Genomic DNA, 19,441 nt, shown 5'->3' on the forward strand with positions numbered 1-19,441 from the left:
TTTAATTATTGTAACATGCCTCTTATATGTTGAGAGTCTTATATGTCGAGATTATATGTTGAGAGTAAGACATACTAAAGCTGAAAACCAAATGAAAATAATTATGGTCCATATCTCATGTTCAATATATGATTCAAATGTTGTTTTTTTTTTTTTTTTTTTTTTTTTTTTTTTTTTTTTGTTTTTTTTTCCTAGCATATCATTTATATATACTTGATTGAATAACTTATAACTTTGCATATCATTGTAAATTAATTTTATCAATTTATATACTTGGTTGAATATCATACAACTTTTAATATAAGAAATGGTAACAACGCCTTAGGTAACATGTATGTAGAAAATCGTACACCATGGAACCTCGAAATGTCCAAATAGATGCCGACTCCAAAAATGCAACTAATTCATATTTGTCATTTGATAAATTAAAATAATGCACCACCATGAATGTCCAAACAAATGCTGATTTGCAAAATGCAACCACCACATGTTTGTCTTTCGATTAATTAAAATAATTAGCCATTATTCATCCATGTGCAACCCATAGTTCTATAAATACCACATTTCAAAGAGCAAAATTCAAAACAATTTAAAGAGTGATTTAATATCATGGCAGTTATAACTTCTGAGTTCGAGATTGCTTCTTCCCTCCCAGCTTCCAAATTTTTCAATGCCTATCGTGACTTTAACAACATTGCACCAAAGGTCAATCCAGAAACATACAAAACCCTAGTGGACATCGAAGGTGATGGAGGCGCTGGAACTATCAGGGACATCTCTTTTGGCGATGGTTAGTAAGATCTAAATAGATTTTTATGTACTCTTTGAAATTATTTTAATGTTTGACGTGTATTTTGTTTATCTTTATCCAATTTACTGTGGGATAACACAGGCGTCCCATTTACAAATGGAAAGTTGAAACTTGACGTTGTAGATAGCAACAACTTCAGTATTATATACACAATCTTTGAAGGAGACATCTTGATGGGACAACTAGATTCGATGACTCATCATGTGAAGTTTATACCTTCACCTGATGGAGGATGTGTATACAAGCCTACCGTTGTGTATAATTGTAAAGGTGAAACTCAGCTTCCAGAGGAAGCTCTCAATATGGTAAAAGAAGGATTCAAAAAAACTTTCAACGCGATTGAGGGTTTTATCCATGCAAATCCTCAAACTTATTGATCAATGCTATATATGGTGTGTCATGTTCTTGGTTCAGTAAAAATAAAACGGATTTTAGTCCGGTTATATTTTATATATGTACTCGGCTTGTTTGATATTTTATTTTCTTGTAATGTGATTTTTAAATATATCAAGAATCCCTTGCAAACATGTCTATGTAAACAATTTCTAGGATGTGATATGCATGTTATGAGCATTAATTTTACCATCATGCATGCAGAAATGATAGTTGCAAACCACAAAAGTCCATTCAATTTGCATTCTAGTGAATGAGAATTTTTATTGAGATAACCACCAGTTTTGAAATGGTTGCAAATCTATGAGACTGTAGAGAGGGAGGTGAGAAACAGTGGTTGATAACTGCTTGACATTTTGCTTTGAGTTACATTCATTATGATAAGCCACGCGATTTTTGTTAGAGATCTACCTGATGATACCTAACGCAACCTTTTTGCCTAAGAAAAGAAAACTGAACAGAAAAGGAAGGAAGGAAGAAGACTAGAAGAGAACAGGGCAAAACAGGGGAAGAATGAAAAAAACGCTAGCTGTGAAATACTTGCTGGAAAATATACTTTTATTGCTGACTACTTGATTAAATAAACATAAAACAATACCCTTATTTATACTATAACAGATGGTATCCTAAACTAACACAAATAATGCTTAAAAGGAAAGTTTCCATAAAAATTTCCAAAATGCCCCTGAGGCCTAATTCCTGAATTACGCCAAAAATTTCAAGTAAATGAGATATTTTCTGTTTTGCAGCTTTTTTCTTACATCTTTTGTGACGACTGAAGAGTTTTCGTAAGTCAATTGAGATTATACCAAAGTTGAAAGAAATGGATGGATTTAACCAAGAAGAAGAATTGAACTTTATGAGATTTGTTTTCTCGTACTTCCAAGAACCTGTGTCTTATATACTTCTATAAATGAATTTGAGTTTTTATCTGTCATTCAACCAGAAATAAGATTTGACCTATTTGTCATGTGTGAGAGTCTCGACAAGAGTGCTTCAGTTAGATATATCCAAGAGAGAATCCCAAAATATTGATTAACAAATTTTGTTAGTCTATATGTTAAGTGGCACTTAATTAGGCTAAACAAATTCATTTTGTTATTCAGACTAAAAATCTATACATCATTTGCTTCTAGAAACACCATCAGACTCTTGGTGTAGAGAGTATCGACATTTTGATGTTCCTTCGTCGCCTCCTCACCAAGCTCTATACTTCGTCGCCGGCCAGCCTCCCTACATCGGAGCGTCGGTGCTGCCACCAGCACCACCCCATAGGTAAACATCTCATCTCTCTCTTTTTTTTTTTTTTTTTTTTATCTATCTTTGGATTGGAGAGTACCAGATGTGAACCTTCATATGTTTAATCTTATTTTCTATCTTCTGATTTTCGAGCATGGGATTTAGGAGCACCATTTCATATATAAAGTTTCAATTAGAAATTCTAATTTTAATATACATTTTGTGTAATTGTTAATTTTGTGTAATTATTGTTTAATTTTGATTTCCTACGACATATTATACGTTTTTATAACTATTTATCAATTCCATCCATCACAGTATATAATGGCGGGGTAATGTTTTTTTTCATTATTCAGCACAGTTAATCAGATGTACAATTAAACAACATGATTTATTTCTCAGTCAGTAAACTTTCCCAGATCGTACTTTCCCTGGCAACAACTATCAATGGGGCCCTAAGATCACTTATTCTTCATGGACCAAGCTATTTTGTTGTAACATCCCAAAAATTGTAAGGTCAAATTTTCATTTTTAGTTCAACCATAAACATCATTTAATCATTTCAATCATTCAAAACTATATTAGACTAAAATAGTTATCATAATACAATTTCCAAACTCATAGAGTGCAGACACATGGGTGGATGCGTTACGATCAAGTCATACCCTTCCGTCGCGAACCGAGATTACGTGAAAAACATTTTAAACATAAATCGTAAGCACAAAGTTTAGTAAGTTCCCCAAAATATCGCATACCATACATATCTGCCAGCTCGAGGTTCTCTCAGGTCTATTTCACCCCCGATTCTATTTCAACTCATGTGTCGGCCCAAGGCCATGCCAGGTATATTTCACCCTCGGGTATGTTACACCCCTGAGTCTATTTCAACTCATATGTAAGCACTAGGTTGTATCGAGTCTATTTCACCCCACACACATATAAAAACAGGCACACAAGCATATAACGCATACAACATGAGTCACAAAGGCTACAAGCACATAACATATCCTAGTGTTCTATAGTATAGCGAGCAACCTCACCTCAGTCCGCGGACAATCCAAAAAATGCTCGAGCTATTAGACTGGAAAATCTCCATGCTAACCAATCAAGTAAAATCATGATCAATGATCAGGTCATAACCATAATCGGGACTTAATTCACTAATCCCGACTCCTAGGGTAAAAGACTATTTTACCCTTCCCCTTAATTGGCCCAAAGACCAAGGCCCAAACTCAATGTCTCTAAAAGCATAATAATCGACCCAAATCCATAAGACACCTAAGGCCCAGGTCCATCCATAAAGGCCCAACCAAAAGCCCAAAATGTCAACTATCTATCCTCACGTCATGACCAGTCCTTGGTCACGTCGTTAGATTTCACTCTGTCCGATTCCAACTTATCCTGACTCAACTCAGTCAACTCGGACATGAAAATTCACTAGATAGGCTATAGGCCTTGTCAGGCGGTCCAGTCAGGCTGGCAGCCCCTAGAGCAGTTTGGATAGGCTATAAGCCCTGCAAGGCAGTCCAGTCATACTGAAGGCTCGTAGAGCGTGCCAGATCGGCTGTAGGACCTACGAGTTGATTCAATCAGCTTGACAGCTCATATCTGTATGCTTGTTTGTTATGTGGTGTGTTGTTACTTTTGGGAAACTTACTAAGCTTTGGCTTACAGTTTTAGTTTATGGTTTATGGAGCTTTAGTGGATCATGGGAAAGCGAAGGCGTGATCATGAACAACTTCCAGTTTTATGTAACTTGGCCTTGGGAAAACTCTAATTTCAAATAATGTTTTTGAAACAATGACTTCTTCTGAAAACAATGTTGTTAAATGGTTGATTTTGAAAATTTTAAATTTCTTTGACTTTTTGGAGTATTATAATTTTTCAAGCCATGAGGGACTTGACCATTCATACTTCTCTTGATGAGCTCTCTTGTGGTACTTTTCCACAAGGTCATTGTTCATCTCAAAAGGCCAGTAGTCCTTATAGAATGTAACATCCCGTTTATGAAATAAATAAATAGACAAATTAACGAATGACTAGTAGCCCTAAAAATAAATAATAATATAGCATGGTGTTGGTCTCGAGGAGTTAATTGATACAATTTTAGAAATTGGGAGTTAAAAGTGTAAGTATTGTAGTAGTTTGTAAATATTTATGAAGGCAGGGACTGCTTGGCAATTTATTGGGACTTAATTTGTAGAGATTTGGGAGGCTAAGGGGCTGAATGGTAAGTCTTGGACCTAAAATGAAATGAATTTATGGAATCGGGGGCTAAATGGTAAATGTTGGATTAAAGCTGAAAAGATTTTGTGATGAGGGGATGATTTCGGAAATATGGACAAGTTGAAATGAAACAAGGGTTTAACCCCATATCTTTTTCTTTCCCTCTCGTTTGAATATTGAAACCCTAGCGCTACTATTCTATTACAGTCGTCACCATCTCATGTGAACCTTTCAGCCGCCAACCATCCTTCTCGTTCGTTATTCCGATCAGACGAGGCCGCCAAGTGGCTACCTCGCCATTAGAACGCCACCACAACACTGTTGCAGGCCAGGGACGTCATTGACAATTTGAAGAGTTACCGGAATCAAAGTTGAAGTTGGTTCATCATGTGTGGGTTGATAGCGAGTGGAAAGCCATCGGTAAGGTAAACGGCAACCCACCTTTCCTCACTCTCTCTCATTATTTTCTGTGGTTGACGTCGGGTATGACGACTATGGTCGCCGGTGGCCAAGAGCCGTCCTTTTTGCTTGTTCCGACGACAACAACCTCCTAGTTTGTGGTTGGGAGCCTTGTTCTCATGTCATCTATATGTTTAAGTTGCTGCTATGAGCAAAATACATGGGTATGTGTACTTCATTGCTAGAAACCCACTGCCACTACCTCATGGTAGTGGCTGCCATCGTTTTCTGCCACCCATGGCTGCCTGCCACCGCGTGGGTGGCTGTATGTATGTCGTTTGGTGTGTGTGTGTGTATGCACATTTCCTTGATGATGGGTTGTTGATTTGGTGATTTGGTCGGAGAAAAGTCAAGAAAAACCACACCACAGTGAGGTGGTGGCTGCCGCCGTGTGTAGCCATCGGCCACTACCGCCCGAGGTGGCAGTGGGTGATGCTTGAGATACTGAAAACCTAATTGGCCCAATAGCTTAATCTTGGGCTTAGTGGGTTTGTGATTGTCTTGAAAACCCTAAGTAGGGTTTACAAGACGCTAATTTTGGAAAAAGTTAGTTTTGGATTGTCGGGACCCGCGTTTGGACCAGTTAACTGAAGTTATGACTTATGTCGATTCCATTGTATGTTGGCCTAGTGGAGTAATGGACTTAATTGGTTAAGTCCTTAATAGGTTAAGTGAGAACACTTAACCCTAATCGTCATTTCATGTGAAACCCCTAATTGGGTTGAGTTTGAGTTGGGCCTAGATGTTTGGACTATTGATGGGCCATCCAAGAAAAAGTATATGGACTAGAATATTTGATTTGGGCTTTAGAATAAGGCCCATTGGATAGGCTTGGGCCCAATTATGAAAACTAGGCCATAACTGGGCCATAATGATGATTAGATATTGGACTAGTGGAGTGCCAAGTGTTTGGGCCAAAATAAATGGTTCGGCATCAAGTTAAGACTATGAACAGGTTTGGGTCTTGGTTGATTATTTGACTTTTAGGCCTTCAGAGAATAAGTTTGGGCCTTAATCTTGGACCAAGCTAGGTTAGGGGTAAAATGATCCTTTTACCCCAAGTAGGGATTTTAGAGTTATGCATAGGAAGCCGAAATGGTTAATTGGGTTTTGTTTGACAGCTTGGGGATATGTCAGCCAGCATCTCGAGATTTATTCGCGGAACTTCAGCAGTGCGACGCGAGTTTTCCTTTAGTAGGAACGGGTCTAAGGCACCAAGGTTGGCCCGTATATGTGACATGTTAGTAGCTGAGTGTAGGCGGGGACCCATATCTCATTAGTGCAAGAGTATAGATATCAGTTTGACTGTTGGATTGTTATACTTGTTGTCTGTGTGATACTTGTGTGTGTTGTTTATGTATATGAGTGTGGACGGGGCCCGAATCTCATAGTAGCCGAGTGTGGGCGGGGCCCGATTGTCATAGCATTATTTGAGTATAGATATGTGATTGTTTGATAGGATTTGATATACTTGTCGTCTGTTTAATACTTGTATGCATGTTAGACATCGGAGTGTGGGCAGGGCCTGAATCTCCTAGACAAAGAAGTGTGGGTGGGGCCCGAATCTCCTTGACAGCAGAGTGTGAGCTGGGCCTGAATCTCCATTAGAGTGGGTGGGGCCCGTATCTCCTAGTTGCATGTTATGTGTATGGTATGTGGTAGTTTGGGGAGACTGACTAAGCTTTGTGCTTACAATTTTCAATTTTGGTTTTAGGTACTTTGGTGTTCAAAAGAGGAGCCCGGGATGATTGCAATGCACACACCATTTTTTATAGCATGGGATGTTTTTATTATGATATAATTAACAGATCTTTATAATATTTCAAGATACACTACTTATGGTTTTATATGATGTTTAATATTATGGTTTTCTTAATGATTTAAAATGAAATTTTTGGACTGTATTTTTGGGATGTTTCAAGTTGGTATCAGAGCCTTGGTTTGAGGGATTCAGGCACACTCTCAGGTGTGTCTGAACTCAAACTAAGGAATTGGTATAAAATTTTTGAAAAGAAATTCATTTTTATGAGAAACATTTTTAAAAAAGAAAAGAACTTTGAAAAGAGAAAAGGTTCTGGTGCATGCAATCAGCTGATCTCAATTAAGTACTCTCAAATTACCCAAACACGTTATTTTGATATGATATGATTATGTGATCAGCACGCTAGATTAGGGCTAAGGATCTAGGAAGGATGCCTTGTATGCCTACTTTATATGTATGAGAATTGCATGCTAGATTAGGGATAAGGATCTAGGAATAATGCCTTGTATGCCAGTTGTATGAGCTTTTGAGCAGTATGCTAGTACTGATTAGTCAATAATATGATAGCCAGAGTAGAGTATGCTTGATTATGGTTACTCAATGCTCGAATGTTGCTTGCTTTGTGCTCATAGGAGTCCTAGTTCTCTTTACTTAACTAGTAAATGAATACGCTAAGTTACATATTACAAGGACTAAATAATGTCAGAAGGTTAGTTTTAGCCCTATTGTGCAGCTCTCGTTTGAGTCCTAACTATTGTACGGAAAGACTTCTCATTCGAAGAATTATCTGGTCTGAGTAATATGTAATTGTATTCACGAGCTAGTTAGGGAAATGTAGCAGGGACTTCTTATGCAGCTGATGGCGGAGAGTAGGTCAGAGATTTCCCTAGGGCAATCCTAAGAAGAGATTAGCACGTGAAACAATGGTAGTAGAAGGGACTTGGTGGAGTCAAGGCAATTCTTGAGGAAAGTACGGATAGATGTGGAAGGTAGTATGGGCTCGTACAACTGAAAGCAGAGGATCTGTACTCAAATCAAGAAGGGATGGGATAAAGTCGGGGAACTTGGAGTGTGTGAGATCCTTCGAGTTATGATGAGCATGCAGATTGTTGTTATGGATGCTTCGAACATGGTGGCGTTATATGATAGGCCAGTTAGCAGTACGTATGTCGGTAAGAGATATGGTTCGGGCTCGGGATCCGGGCAGCTTGATGATCAGAGGTGGGTTATACACCTTGTCTTCGAAAGAGTTCAGTACATGATTAGACCGTTGTGGAGGTTTCGCGAGCCGTACACGAGAAGTTACCCGACATCTTTGGGCGTGTCGCTGATATGGTGACCGCTAAGTTCCAGGGTCAGACATCAGTTGTTCAGATGGTCGATAGGGTAGTCGAGGTAAGAACATGAGATTAATTTAGATAGGCAGTTAGGAAAGAGGGAACAGGATCATGGTCTGAGATGTCGACTTGAGCAGTCAAATATGACTGCAACCAATATCGACTTGTGGGGTCGTATTGATTGAATGAAAGATGAAGCAGCCAGTTCAGTGTTTCAGGCAGTTCAATGCATCAGTCAGTTTAGTGTTGTAGGCAGTTCAGTGTTTCAGGCAGTTCAGTGCATCAGTCATTACAGTACTTCAGACAATTAGTGCTTCAGTCAGTTCATTTTTGTAGGCAGTTCAGTGCTATAGCCAGTTCAGTGTTCCGGATAGTTAGTGCTTCAGCCTGCTCAGTGTTTTAGGTAGTTCAGTGCATCAGTCAGCTCCATGCTTCAAGCAGTTAGTGCTTCAGTCAGTTTAGTGTTGTAGGCAGTTTAGTGCTTTAGTCAGTGTTAGTGGTTGGGATATATCTTCAAGAGATGAAAGATGCCATTTGCATACCGTGGATCATTAGTGGTTAATAAAAGGTTGTTCCTTATTGGCGAGATTCAATATTATCTTAGTTTGTGGATGGGATCGGTTCAGGGGTATTATGTGGAAGGTCTACGGTCAGGGTTCCGTAGGACGGTTCATCGTCAGGGTTTAGTAGTTTTAGTAACCGTTATTGATTGGCTGTTGAAAACGCCAAGGAAATGGCTCGTTGCTAAGGTATGGTTTGGAGCAGCTGACTTTTGGTCTTCGAGATTTGAGTGTGGTACCATTTCAAGAGGAAAGGGCTACAGGATCTGCTGGAACTCGGGGAGTGCTCCGTCAGTATCTAGGAGATATGTTGATTTAGCATTGGCTGTTTTGGAACACTAGCAGTGGTAAGTTTTGGTTTCTAGAAGATAGATCGGTGGATGGTAAGAAGGATTGGGAATCCTTTCCAGTTTTGTGTAATGTAAGATGTTAGTTGAACCCAAGTGGGGGAGAACCAACCAAACATTCGGGACCAGAAGTAGGCGTGAGACTAGAATGAGTTTGCATCCCCGTCAGGGAGGAGGACAACCAAGCTGTTGTATGGAATGAGGATAGTGTCAGTTGGACGTTCGGAAAACTTGCCAATAATGAGATCATATTCTCGGAATGATTGAGAGCAGGCCTTAGAGATTCAGGTTGGGGATTTCAGTGAGGACATGAGTTCAGTTTGGGATGCTAGGTCAGGTGTATGCTCGACTTTGGATGTGTTCGCTAGGGTAATCAGCGGTAAGACTGTGGTCAGCGGTTGAGTTAGTATGGAAAGTGATGTAAGACTACTAAATAGCTGTAGCATTCATTAGCACCCAGACAGTGTGGGAAGTGTTGTAAGATTGTGGGACAACTGTAGCATTCTTCATGTGATCAGATAGTGTTAGAAGTATTATAAGTCTACAGGTGTAGTCATAGCATTCACTAGGTTGCCAGATAGTTTTAGAAGTGTTGTAGTCGTAGCATTCACAAGTTTATTCAGATGAGTTAGGCCCGAGTGGGTCAGTTCTTAGGATCGTGGGAAGGCCACAACGTGATTAGAATCAGGAAAGGGTAGGTTGAGCACCCATATATGCTCGGCAACGCTCTGTCGATTTAGACTAAAAGGGGTAGGTCAAGCATCCATATATGCTCGACATTAGCTGGTTGAATCAGACCGAAAGGGAGGCCAACACTCAGATATGCTTGGCAGTGCTAGATTCCTAGGATGTTATGCGAAAATGATTTAGTTCTAGTGGGACCCAAGGGTGAGGCCCGTATGATTATTGCTATGCAAGTGGGACCTGGTATAGACTGTTGGGTCAAGGCATGGGATAGGAGATCCTCGGATTTATAGGGCCGAGATTGACAATGTGGATAGGGTAGTTTTGGTAGCCGAAGTTTTCTTCGAAAGTCGGGGGAAGCAACTGAGAGCGTATTCATTACTTCAACGACTAGGTGGGAATCCATTATTCCAGTTAGTTGGCAGATAAGTTGGGACATGGGAGGTCTCGACTCATTCGGACAGTGGATAAGAGATAGTAGGATGTTCGGGCAGAAGTTGTGATAAGAGAATTCCTGCGTGAAGCAGCTAGTATGCTGAGGGATGCCAAGTGGGGGAGAGTTGTAACATCCCGTTTATTAAATAAATAAATAGACAAATTAATGAATGAATAGTATCCCTAAAAATCAATAATAATATAGCAAGGTGTTGGTCTCGAGGAGTTAATTGAAACAATTTTGGAAGTTGGGGGTTAAAAGTATATGTTTCAGAGTGGTTTGTAAATATTTATGAAGGCAAGGACTGCTTGGTAAATTATTGAGACTTAAATTGAAGTGATTTGGGAGGCTAAGGGGCTGAATGGTTAGTTTTGGACCTAAAATGAAATGAATTTATGGAATCAAGGGCTAAAGGGTAAATGTTGGATTAAAGCTGAAAAGATTTTGTGAGGAAGGGCTGATTTCGGAAATATGGACAAGTTGAAATGAAACACGGGTTTAACCACGTTTCTTTTTCTTTCCCTCTCGTTGGAATATTGAAACCCTAACCCTACTATTTTATTTTAGCCGCCACCATCTCCTGTGAACCTTTCGGCCACCACCCTCATTCTCGTTCGTTTTTCCGATTAGACGAGGCCGCCAAGCGGCTACCTCGCCATTACAATGCCACCACAACATTGTTGTCGGCCGGAGACGTCATGGGCGGTTGGAAGAGCCACCAGAATCGAAGTTGAAGCTTGTTTGTCATGTGTGGGTTGAGAACGAATGGAAAGCCATTGGTTAGGTAAACTGCAACCCACATTTCCCCCCCCCCTCTCTCTCTCTCTCCCTCTCGTTATTTTTTGTGGATTTCGTCGAGTATAACGACTGTGGTCGTCGGTGGCCAAGATCTGCTGTTTCTGCTTGTTTTGACAACAACAACCTCCTAGTCGGTGGTTGGGATCCTTGTTCTCGTGTCTTCTATTTGTTTGAGTTGCTGCTATGAGACGAATATGTGGGTATGTGTATTTTTTTTCTAGAAACTTACCGCCACCACCTCATAGTGGTGGCTGCCATCGTTTTCTGCCACCCATGGCCGCCTGCCACCGCATAGATAGCTGTATGTGTCGTTTGGAGTGTGAGTGCGCGTTTCCTTTTTGATGGATCATTGATTTGGTGATTTGGTCGGAGAAAAGTCAAGAAAAACCACCACCACCGTGAGGTGGTGGCTGCCATCGTGAGCCGCTCTCGACCACCACTGCCCGAGGTGGCAGTGGGTGGTGCTTAATATAGTGAAACCCTAATTGGCCCAATAGCTTAATCTTGGGCTTAGTGGGCTTGTGATTGGGTTGAAAACCCTAATTAGGGTTTAGAAAGCCCTAATTTTGGATGATTTTTATTTTTGATTGTCGGGACCCACATTTGGACCAGTGGACTGAAGTTATGACTTATACCGATTCCATTGTATGTTGCCCTAGTGGAGTAATGGACTTAATGGGTTAAGTGAGAATACTTAACCCTAATCGTCATTTCATGTGAAAACCCTGATTGGGTTGAGTTTGAATTAGGCCTTTTTTTTGTTGGGCCTGGATGTTTGGAGTATTGATGGGCCATCCAAGAACAAGTATATAAACTATAATTTTGGAATTGGGCTTTAGGATAAGGCTCATTGGGCAGGCTTGGGCCCAATTAGGAAAACTAGGCCATAGATGGGCCTTAATGATGATGATATATTGGACTAGTGGACTGCCAGATGTTTGGGCCAGAATAAATGGCTGGGCCTTAAGTTAATACCATGTAGAGGTTTCGTCCTAATTTGGAAACTTGGGCCATAGTTGGACCTTGACTGATTATTTGACTTTTGGGCCTTAAGAGTATGATTATAGGCCTTAATCTTGGACCAAACTTGGTTAGGGGTAAAATGGTCCTTTTTCCCCAAGTGGGGGGATTTTAGAGTTATGCATAGGAAGCTCAAATGGTTATTTGGGTTTTGTTTGATGTTGACAGCTTGGGGATATGTCAGCCAGCCGCTCGAGATTTATTCGCGAAACATCAGCAGTGCGAGTTGAGTATTCCTTCAGCAGGAACTGGTCTAAGGCACCAAGGCCAGCCTGTATATGTGATACGTTAGTAGCAGAGTGTAACATCCCAAAACTCATGGCCAAAAATTTCATTTTAAATTTAATTGAAACCACTTAGTAACTTTGCTCAAACATTGAAAAATATTCTACATAAACCACCCGTGTACTTACGAACCGCCCGCGTCCATTTTCACTTTATATGCTGAGCTTTCCTAGCCAGACACGTGCATGCATGGGACCTTATTGCCATTTTTCTTCATTAGAGACCAATAATGCCAATAACTTCAAGGTGGTGTAACTTCTTCATTCTAAGTCTGTTTCCGACGAACTTTATGTCCACAAAAAGGTGGTGAGAAACCCTACACTCCCAGCTCCACACCCGAGCCCTACAACCTTCCGAATAAGACCCAAGACTCATAAAAGGTCGAATCAACATATTATGCTTATACCCTTGGCCTTCGATGTCACAACCGAACACTTTCTAAACCGGATGTTACAACTCTCCCCCACTTAAATTAGAATTCGTCCTCGAAGCCCACTACAATCCTCCATCTCAGAAACATATCACACACTAAGTATGCGGCTTAACTCCTTCCTATCCTGAACGATCTGATGAATTCCACGGGAGCAACAAACGTGATCCTGATGATATCACCATCGCCCATACGTTCTGCAGCTTTCCCAAGGTAGCTGAAACCGACTACTAAGACCTTCCAAACCGACGAGAAACATTCCTTACTGTCATGACGAGAACTACTTCTGATCTATCAAGATTTTAATTCCATAATGGTATGTCTCCCAGACGGTCCGCCTATGCTCACTAACTACCGTGCCAACATCAAAATGAATTCCTTGTCCATAACTAGTTGTAGCATACTAATACTTGACAGAAGGCTCATATAATCCTTTGAGTAGCAGATTCATCCCTAAAATGGTTAGACTCATACGAAAGTTGTGCAATAGGGTCAAACCTATTACTTTGAGATTACTCAATCCGTCTGTAAGTGACTTAGTACCTTCGTCCGGTGAGATAATCCTCACACAAGATTCCTCCCATTACTCCCTTCTATCCGAACACCTTGCTGTCTCTTTACCACTTTCCGGATAAACCGAGACTACCTTGCTCCCAACTGATCTATCATTACTTGGAATACCGTACTCCCACCGGTTACTGAACCCAAGCACAATCTCTCAGTCGCTTCCAGCGTCTTCCAAAGAAACTCCGGCTATCGAAACCACTTGATCCATACTGTCACTCACGGCTCCAAGATTCCTGCTGATCCTCCCGATCATACTATTTGACTACTCATTGCCAGCGAATATACTACAAAAGGTGAATGCTACCAGAACTGCTGTAGTCTTACATTACTCCTAGTCTCCAACGACTTACCGCCTTCCGAATCCAATCATACTGTGGCCTACTTACATCCGTGCGGTCTGAGCTGCCCTGTTGTGAACTATCTAAAGAATCCCACAAGCGAGTCACGCATCTGATACATTCTCACTACCGACTAAAGACCGGCGAATGCTACGGGCCACCCCGCAGTCTTACTATACCAATATACTAATGGCTAACTAATGAGTGCCATGGGCCACCCTGCAATCTTACTATGCCAATATGCTAATGGCTAACTGATGAATGATATGGGCCACCCCGCAGTCTTAATCTACTAATATACTAATGGCTAACTGACGGATGCTACAGGCCACCCCGCAGTCTTACTGTACTAATATACTAATGGCTAACTGACAAATGCTACGGGCTACCCCACAGTCTTACAACTTTTCTACTCTATCTGCCAATTAGTGAATGCTACGGGCCACCCCATAGTCTTACAACACTTCCACACTGTCTGCTAACTAGTGAACGCTACGGTCCACCCCGCAGTCTGATATTCTATATTGTCTGCCGACTAGTGTTGTGGGCCACCCCACACTCCTTCTGCATTCCCTATGCCACCTAATTACTAGTGAATGCTATGGCTACGCTTGTAGTCTTACAACACCCTAACACTATCTGGAGACCTTGTGAGTCCTACGGCTACACCCGCAGACTTACAACACTCTAACACTATTTGTCAACCTTGTGAATGTTACGGCCACACCGCAGACTTACAACACCGTCTCATATTATCTGTCTACTAGTGAATGCTATGGAAATCTAGCATTCTTACGACACTTTCCATACTGGGTCGAACATGCGCTTGACCTAACACTCAACAGAACTCATGTCCTGACTGGAATCCCCAACCTGATTCCCTAAGGCCTGCTATCATTTGACCCTGTTACATCAGTACCGCATCCATGCCCATGATCGAAGCATCAAGGTAAACCACGAAATCATCTACACCCTCTGGCAGGGTGAGAATCGGTGCCTCGTACAACCGCTTTCTGAGAGTCTCGAAGGCTCTCTGCTGCTTAGGCCCCCAAAGAAAGGCCACCGACTTCGTGGTCAGTCGGGTTAAAGGAACTGCAATCTCGGAGAAGTCCCGTATAACTCTCCGGTAATAACCCGCTAGACCCAAGAAACTCTGAATCTCAGTTGGAGACCTCAGAATTTGCCATTGCATCGTGGTCTCTATCTTGGCCTGATCCACCAGAATACCCTTCTGGTTGACAAGGTGCCCAAGAAATTGCACCTCTTGCAACCAGAACTCACATTTGGAGAACTTTTCAAAAAGTCTCTCCCTTCTCAGAGTCTCTAGCATCTCCCTCAGGTGCTCCTCGTTTTACTCCTCAGTCTTGAATAACCCAAGATGACGCTGTACTCTTGAAATCTGGTTCAGTCTGACACTTGTATCCATCTCCCATGCTTACAACTGGAAGCCTAAGTCTTCACCCTGGCTGATGAATCCTCGTTCTCACTTCCACTCTCATAGCACCACTGAACTCTAATAGAACACAGCCCATGCGAGGAATGAAATTTTCTTGAACATCCAATGACCGAACACCCATGCGTCTAACAATCGCAACTGCCTCCACTATCTTCATGCTATCGTCCTTCCATAGAAACGGTGGTGCCTTGAACCCCGAAGTTCATCCATAGACAATTGCCGACCATACCTAAACAATGATAGAACCACTGAACGCTGACTTCACAGAAGAACTATCACTCTAACCCTGAGCGGATATCCTCTAAGTAATACTCCTGCACATATCCCGAAAAAGATCTGAAATGATAACGGTACATGTGGAACCCACTCTACAAAATGTGTCCCTCTGTGGGTTCATCAAGGACATTTCGGCATGCAGGATGGCATATATGATCCTTGATAACCTAGACCCTAGCAGAAAACTGACCCGAGACCTGACTTATCCAAACTCACTCACAATTCCTAAGCGATATGTATTCTCCACATCCATCTAGTAGCAGTAGAAGATGACATACCCGCAATATCTGGAGGAATCCTAATCACCTTTTGCTGACATGACCAACCCCGCTACCCTATAGCAGCCTAAACCCTTGGATCAACAAACACCCTTGTGCACTTTCCTGTACGTGCTGCACTGACTCCAGCCCTGCTGTCCTTTCACCCGATGGTCAGAAGTCATGGATCTCTTCCCGACACACTCTACTATACGTACTTGGAACAACCCTCTCTCCCCAGGGTGCTCCAAATCGATCTCGCATCTACAAACTCTTGGAAATCATATCCTTCAGGGTCTGACACCATTTCATGATCCTGTGCTTTCAGTAGTACGAACCTAATACTACCTTCCACAGATAGCCATACTTTTCTTGTCAAACCTCATGAGTCCTCCAAGTCACTCCCTCAAACTGATGCACCTAAGTCTCACTAAACTTCACTACTAACCCACTGAAACATATCCTAGGATTTCCTAGGTTCCTAAACCCACCCAGTCCTCATCTGCTAAAAGACTCTTCATGATGCCAATTAACCACTACATGAACACCATCATATGTGGCGAGGCTCGAATTATCCTTCGAGTAAAGGACTCATCCCTACAACGGTTAGACTCAGATGCGAGTTGTGTAATAGGCTCAAATCCAACAATCTGAGATTATTCAACCCTAGTGACATGTGACTTAATGTATTCATCTAGTAATGAATTCCCATCACTTGAATTCCCACAAAGCACAAAGCAAGCAACATTCAGAAAAATGGGAAATCTAACCAACACACTCCAATCAAACCATTCTATCCTCTTATCAGGAATCAATACTGACATGAGATTCTAAGGCTCATACAATCAGGCATAACCTAAATAGGCTATCCTATCAGTGACTAATCAGTACTATCATGAAACTCATCAAGAATATACAGCAGACATATAAAGCATCTTCCTAGAACCTTAGCCCTATTCTAGCATGCAGTTCTCATACACATACAATAGGCATATAAGGCATCCTTCCTAGATCCTTATCCCTAATCTAGCATGCAGTTCTCATAATCATATCATATCATAACATAACATGTATGAGTATCTTGGGGAAAACTTACTTGAGCATCGGCTGAGTGCACGCGTCGCACACCTTGTTCTTTTCAAAGTTCCCTTCTCTTTTCAAATTCTTTTCAAACTCCTTTTTAATAAATGATTCTTCTTTTGAAAATTTTCATACCAAGTCCTTAGTTTGAGTCCAGACACACCCGAGAGTGTTCCCGAATCCCTCAAACCAAGGCTCTGATACCAACTTGTAACATCCCAAAAATCATGGCAAAAAATTTCAGTTTAAATTAAATTGAAACAACTTAGTAACTTTGCTCAAACATTGAAAATCATTCTACATAAAACAATAATCAGAGTATTAATCCCAAAGATCATATAGTGCGGGAAATATAGTTTGATGTGCTGCGATCACCCCGAGCTCCTTCATTTAAAAACATAAGTACCTGAAATTGAAAGTCGTAAGCATGAAGCTTAGTGAGTTCCCCAGATACCACATACCATACATATCAAATGATCCATACATGTCATACATAACCATGAGCCATACATATATCATAAAAAAATAAAATGCTATATGCCAAAACATAGTCTTGCCACTATGCCACGGGCCGCCACATGGTCTTTCTTGCCAAGTCAGGGGCCACCCCTTTGGTCTTATAGACAAGTGCCAAGATCCGCCCCTTGGTTTTCCATGAAAGTATCACAAAGACAACTAGCAGACATACTACTCTACTTAGCTAATGTGCATACAGTGTACCAGGAGTCACCTCCTGGTCTTTTATACATACTGCCTAGGGTTAACCACCAGGTCTTCCTATAGTACATAAGCTAACTGGGCCGACATTAGTACCTTCGACCGATACAAACAGTGTAGAGACTCACCTTGAATGCTAAAGCTCGCTGCCTGAACTTCCTAGCTGCTGCCCCGACGGTTTCCCAAATTAGCAATTACCAACACAATATCCAATTAGCAACTAGGTTCTAAACCATAATCCATAATTTGGGGTTAAATAACCATTTTACCCCTGGCCCAACAAGCTACATAACTAAGGCCCAAGTCCAAAACCAATCAAGCCTAAAAGTCTAAAATCCATAGAGGCCGCTAATGGCCCAATTTGCTAAATTGGGCCCACTCCCTCTAATGGGCCTTACCCTAAACCCAAAATATTCTTGCCCCAAATTATCTGACCTCTAATGGCCCATTCAGGCCCAGTAGCTGATAAGTCCAAAGATCGGCCCAAACCGAGTCCCAATAACGCAAGCCCACTCTGACCGAGTACACGAGGCTTACTCATCTGTATGCAGGGCGTACATGCTATTTGACTTGTACGCTGCACGTATAAGTTTGTACGACCATCGCACTCTCCTGTTAAGCCCTTTTTCCTTTAAGCACTTTATATTCCTTTCCAGAAGCGACAATCACATGTCCAAGGCCTTTTCAACGTCCTAATCCATAAAGTCGATTACTTGGTGGCTGGCAATCCACCAAATGAACCCATACTTGGAATATAGCCATAAACTTCTATGGAAATGGCTAGATCTTATACATGGTCACGATTGGTCCTTAAAGATTGAAAGTTTACTACTTAAAGGACTCATATATCACTAAGGGTGGCAACCCTGGACCTAGAAACGAGTTTGAGTCACGATGATCCATTCTTGGGACCAAAATAGTCCATAAACTCATCCCAAGAGAGATTTAAGAGATTAATCATCAAGCTCATAACTTTATACCTTGAAAAGGTCTGGAATGAGGAAAAACCCCCAGATCTACTACTGCTCCTTAGAATCACCTCCTTGCTTTGCTCTTCTCTTCCTTGGAGAATGGATCCACAACACCAAAATGCTCCTCCAAGTCCTTCCAAGCTCCAAGAACACCCAAGTATGGATTAGGGTTTCATAGTAGCTCTTTTAGGTTAGAAATGGAGGATGGTCTTGAGGCATATTGTTCCTTATATAGTGGCATACACTAAAATTTAGGGTTCTAGTCTGAATGGAATATGCCCCGCGTACCTTTATGTAAGCCCGACGTACTCACAAACCACCTGCGTCCGTTTTCACTTTATATTTTGGGCGTTCCCAGCCAAACACGTGCATGTATCCCTTGCATGCATGGGACCGTATTTCCATTTTTCTTCATTAGGGACCAATATTGCCAATAACTTCAAGGTGGTGTTGCTTCTTCATTCTAAGTCCGTTTTCGACGAACTTTATATCCACGAAAAGGAGGTGAGAAACCCTATGCTCCCAGCTTCACACCCGAGCCCTACAACCTTCCAAATAAGACTCAAGACCCATAAAATGCCAAATCGACAGATTATGCTTATACCACTGGCCTCCGAAGTCACAACCGAACACTTTCTAAACCGGGTGTTACACTGAATATGGGCGGGGCCCGTATCTCCTTATTGTCAGAGAATAGATATCAGTTAGATTTTTGGATTGCTATACTTGTTGGTTGTATGATATTTGTATGTGTTGTTTAAGTATATGAGTGTGGGTGGGCCTGTATCTCATTATTATTCGAATGTGGGGGGGGGGTCCGAATCTCATAGTAGCCGAGTGTAGGCAGGGCCCGAATCTCGTAGTATTATTTGAGTATAGATATGTGACTGTTTGATAGCAGTAGATATACTTGTCGTCCGTGTGATACTTGTGTGCATGTTAGACAGCGGAGTGTGGGCGGGGCCCGAATCTCCTAGACAGAAGAGTGTGGG

General features: G+C 41.5%; 1 protein-coding gene across 1 annotated transcript; it reads left to right on the plus strand.

Moving 5' to 3' along the window:
* The first annotated feature begins 575 nt into the window (after nt 1–575).
* Nucleotides 576–1,338, plus strand: LOC145088741 (root allergen protein-like). Its single transcript, XM_079027148.1, has 2 exons — nt 576–790; nt 893–1,338. The coding sequence occupies exons 1-2, from the start codon at nt 610–612 to the stop codon at nt 1,186–1,188; spliced, it is 477 nt and encodes a 158-aa protein (XP_078883274.1). The 5' UTR covers nt 576–609; the 3' UTR covers nt 1,189–1,338.
* Nucleotides 1,339–19,441: the final 18,103 nt, after the last annotated feature.

This window comes from Lactuca serriola, chromosome 1 (genome assembly GCF_051521515.1).
Source record: "Lactuca serriola cultivar US96UC23 chromosome 1, Lser_US96UC23_V15, whole genome shotgun sequence".
Taxonomy (NCBI): domain Eukaryota; kingdom Viridiplantae; phylum Streptophyta; class Magnoliopsida; order Asterales; family Asteraceae; genus Lactuca; species Lactuca serriola.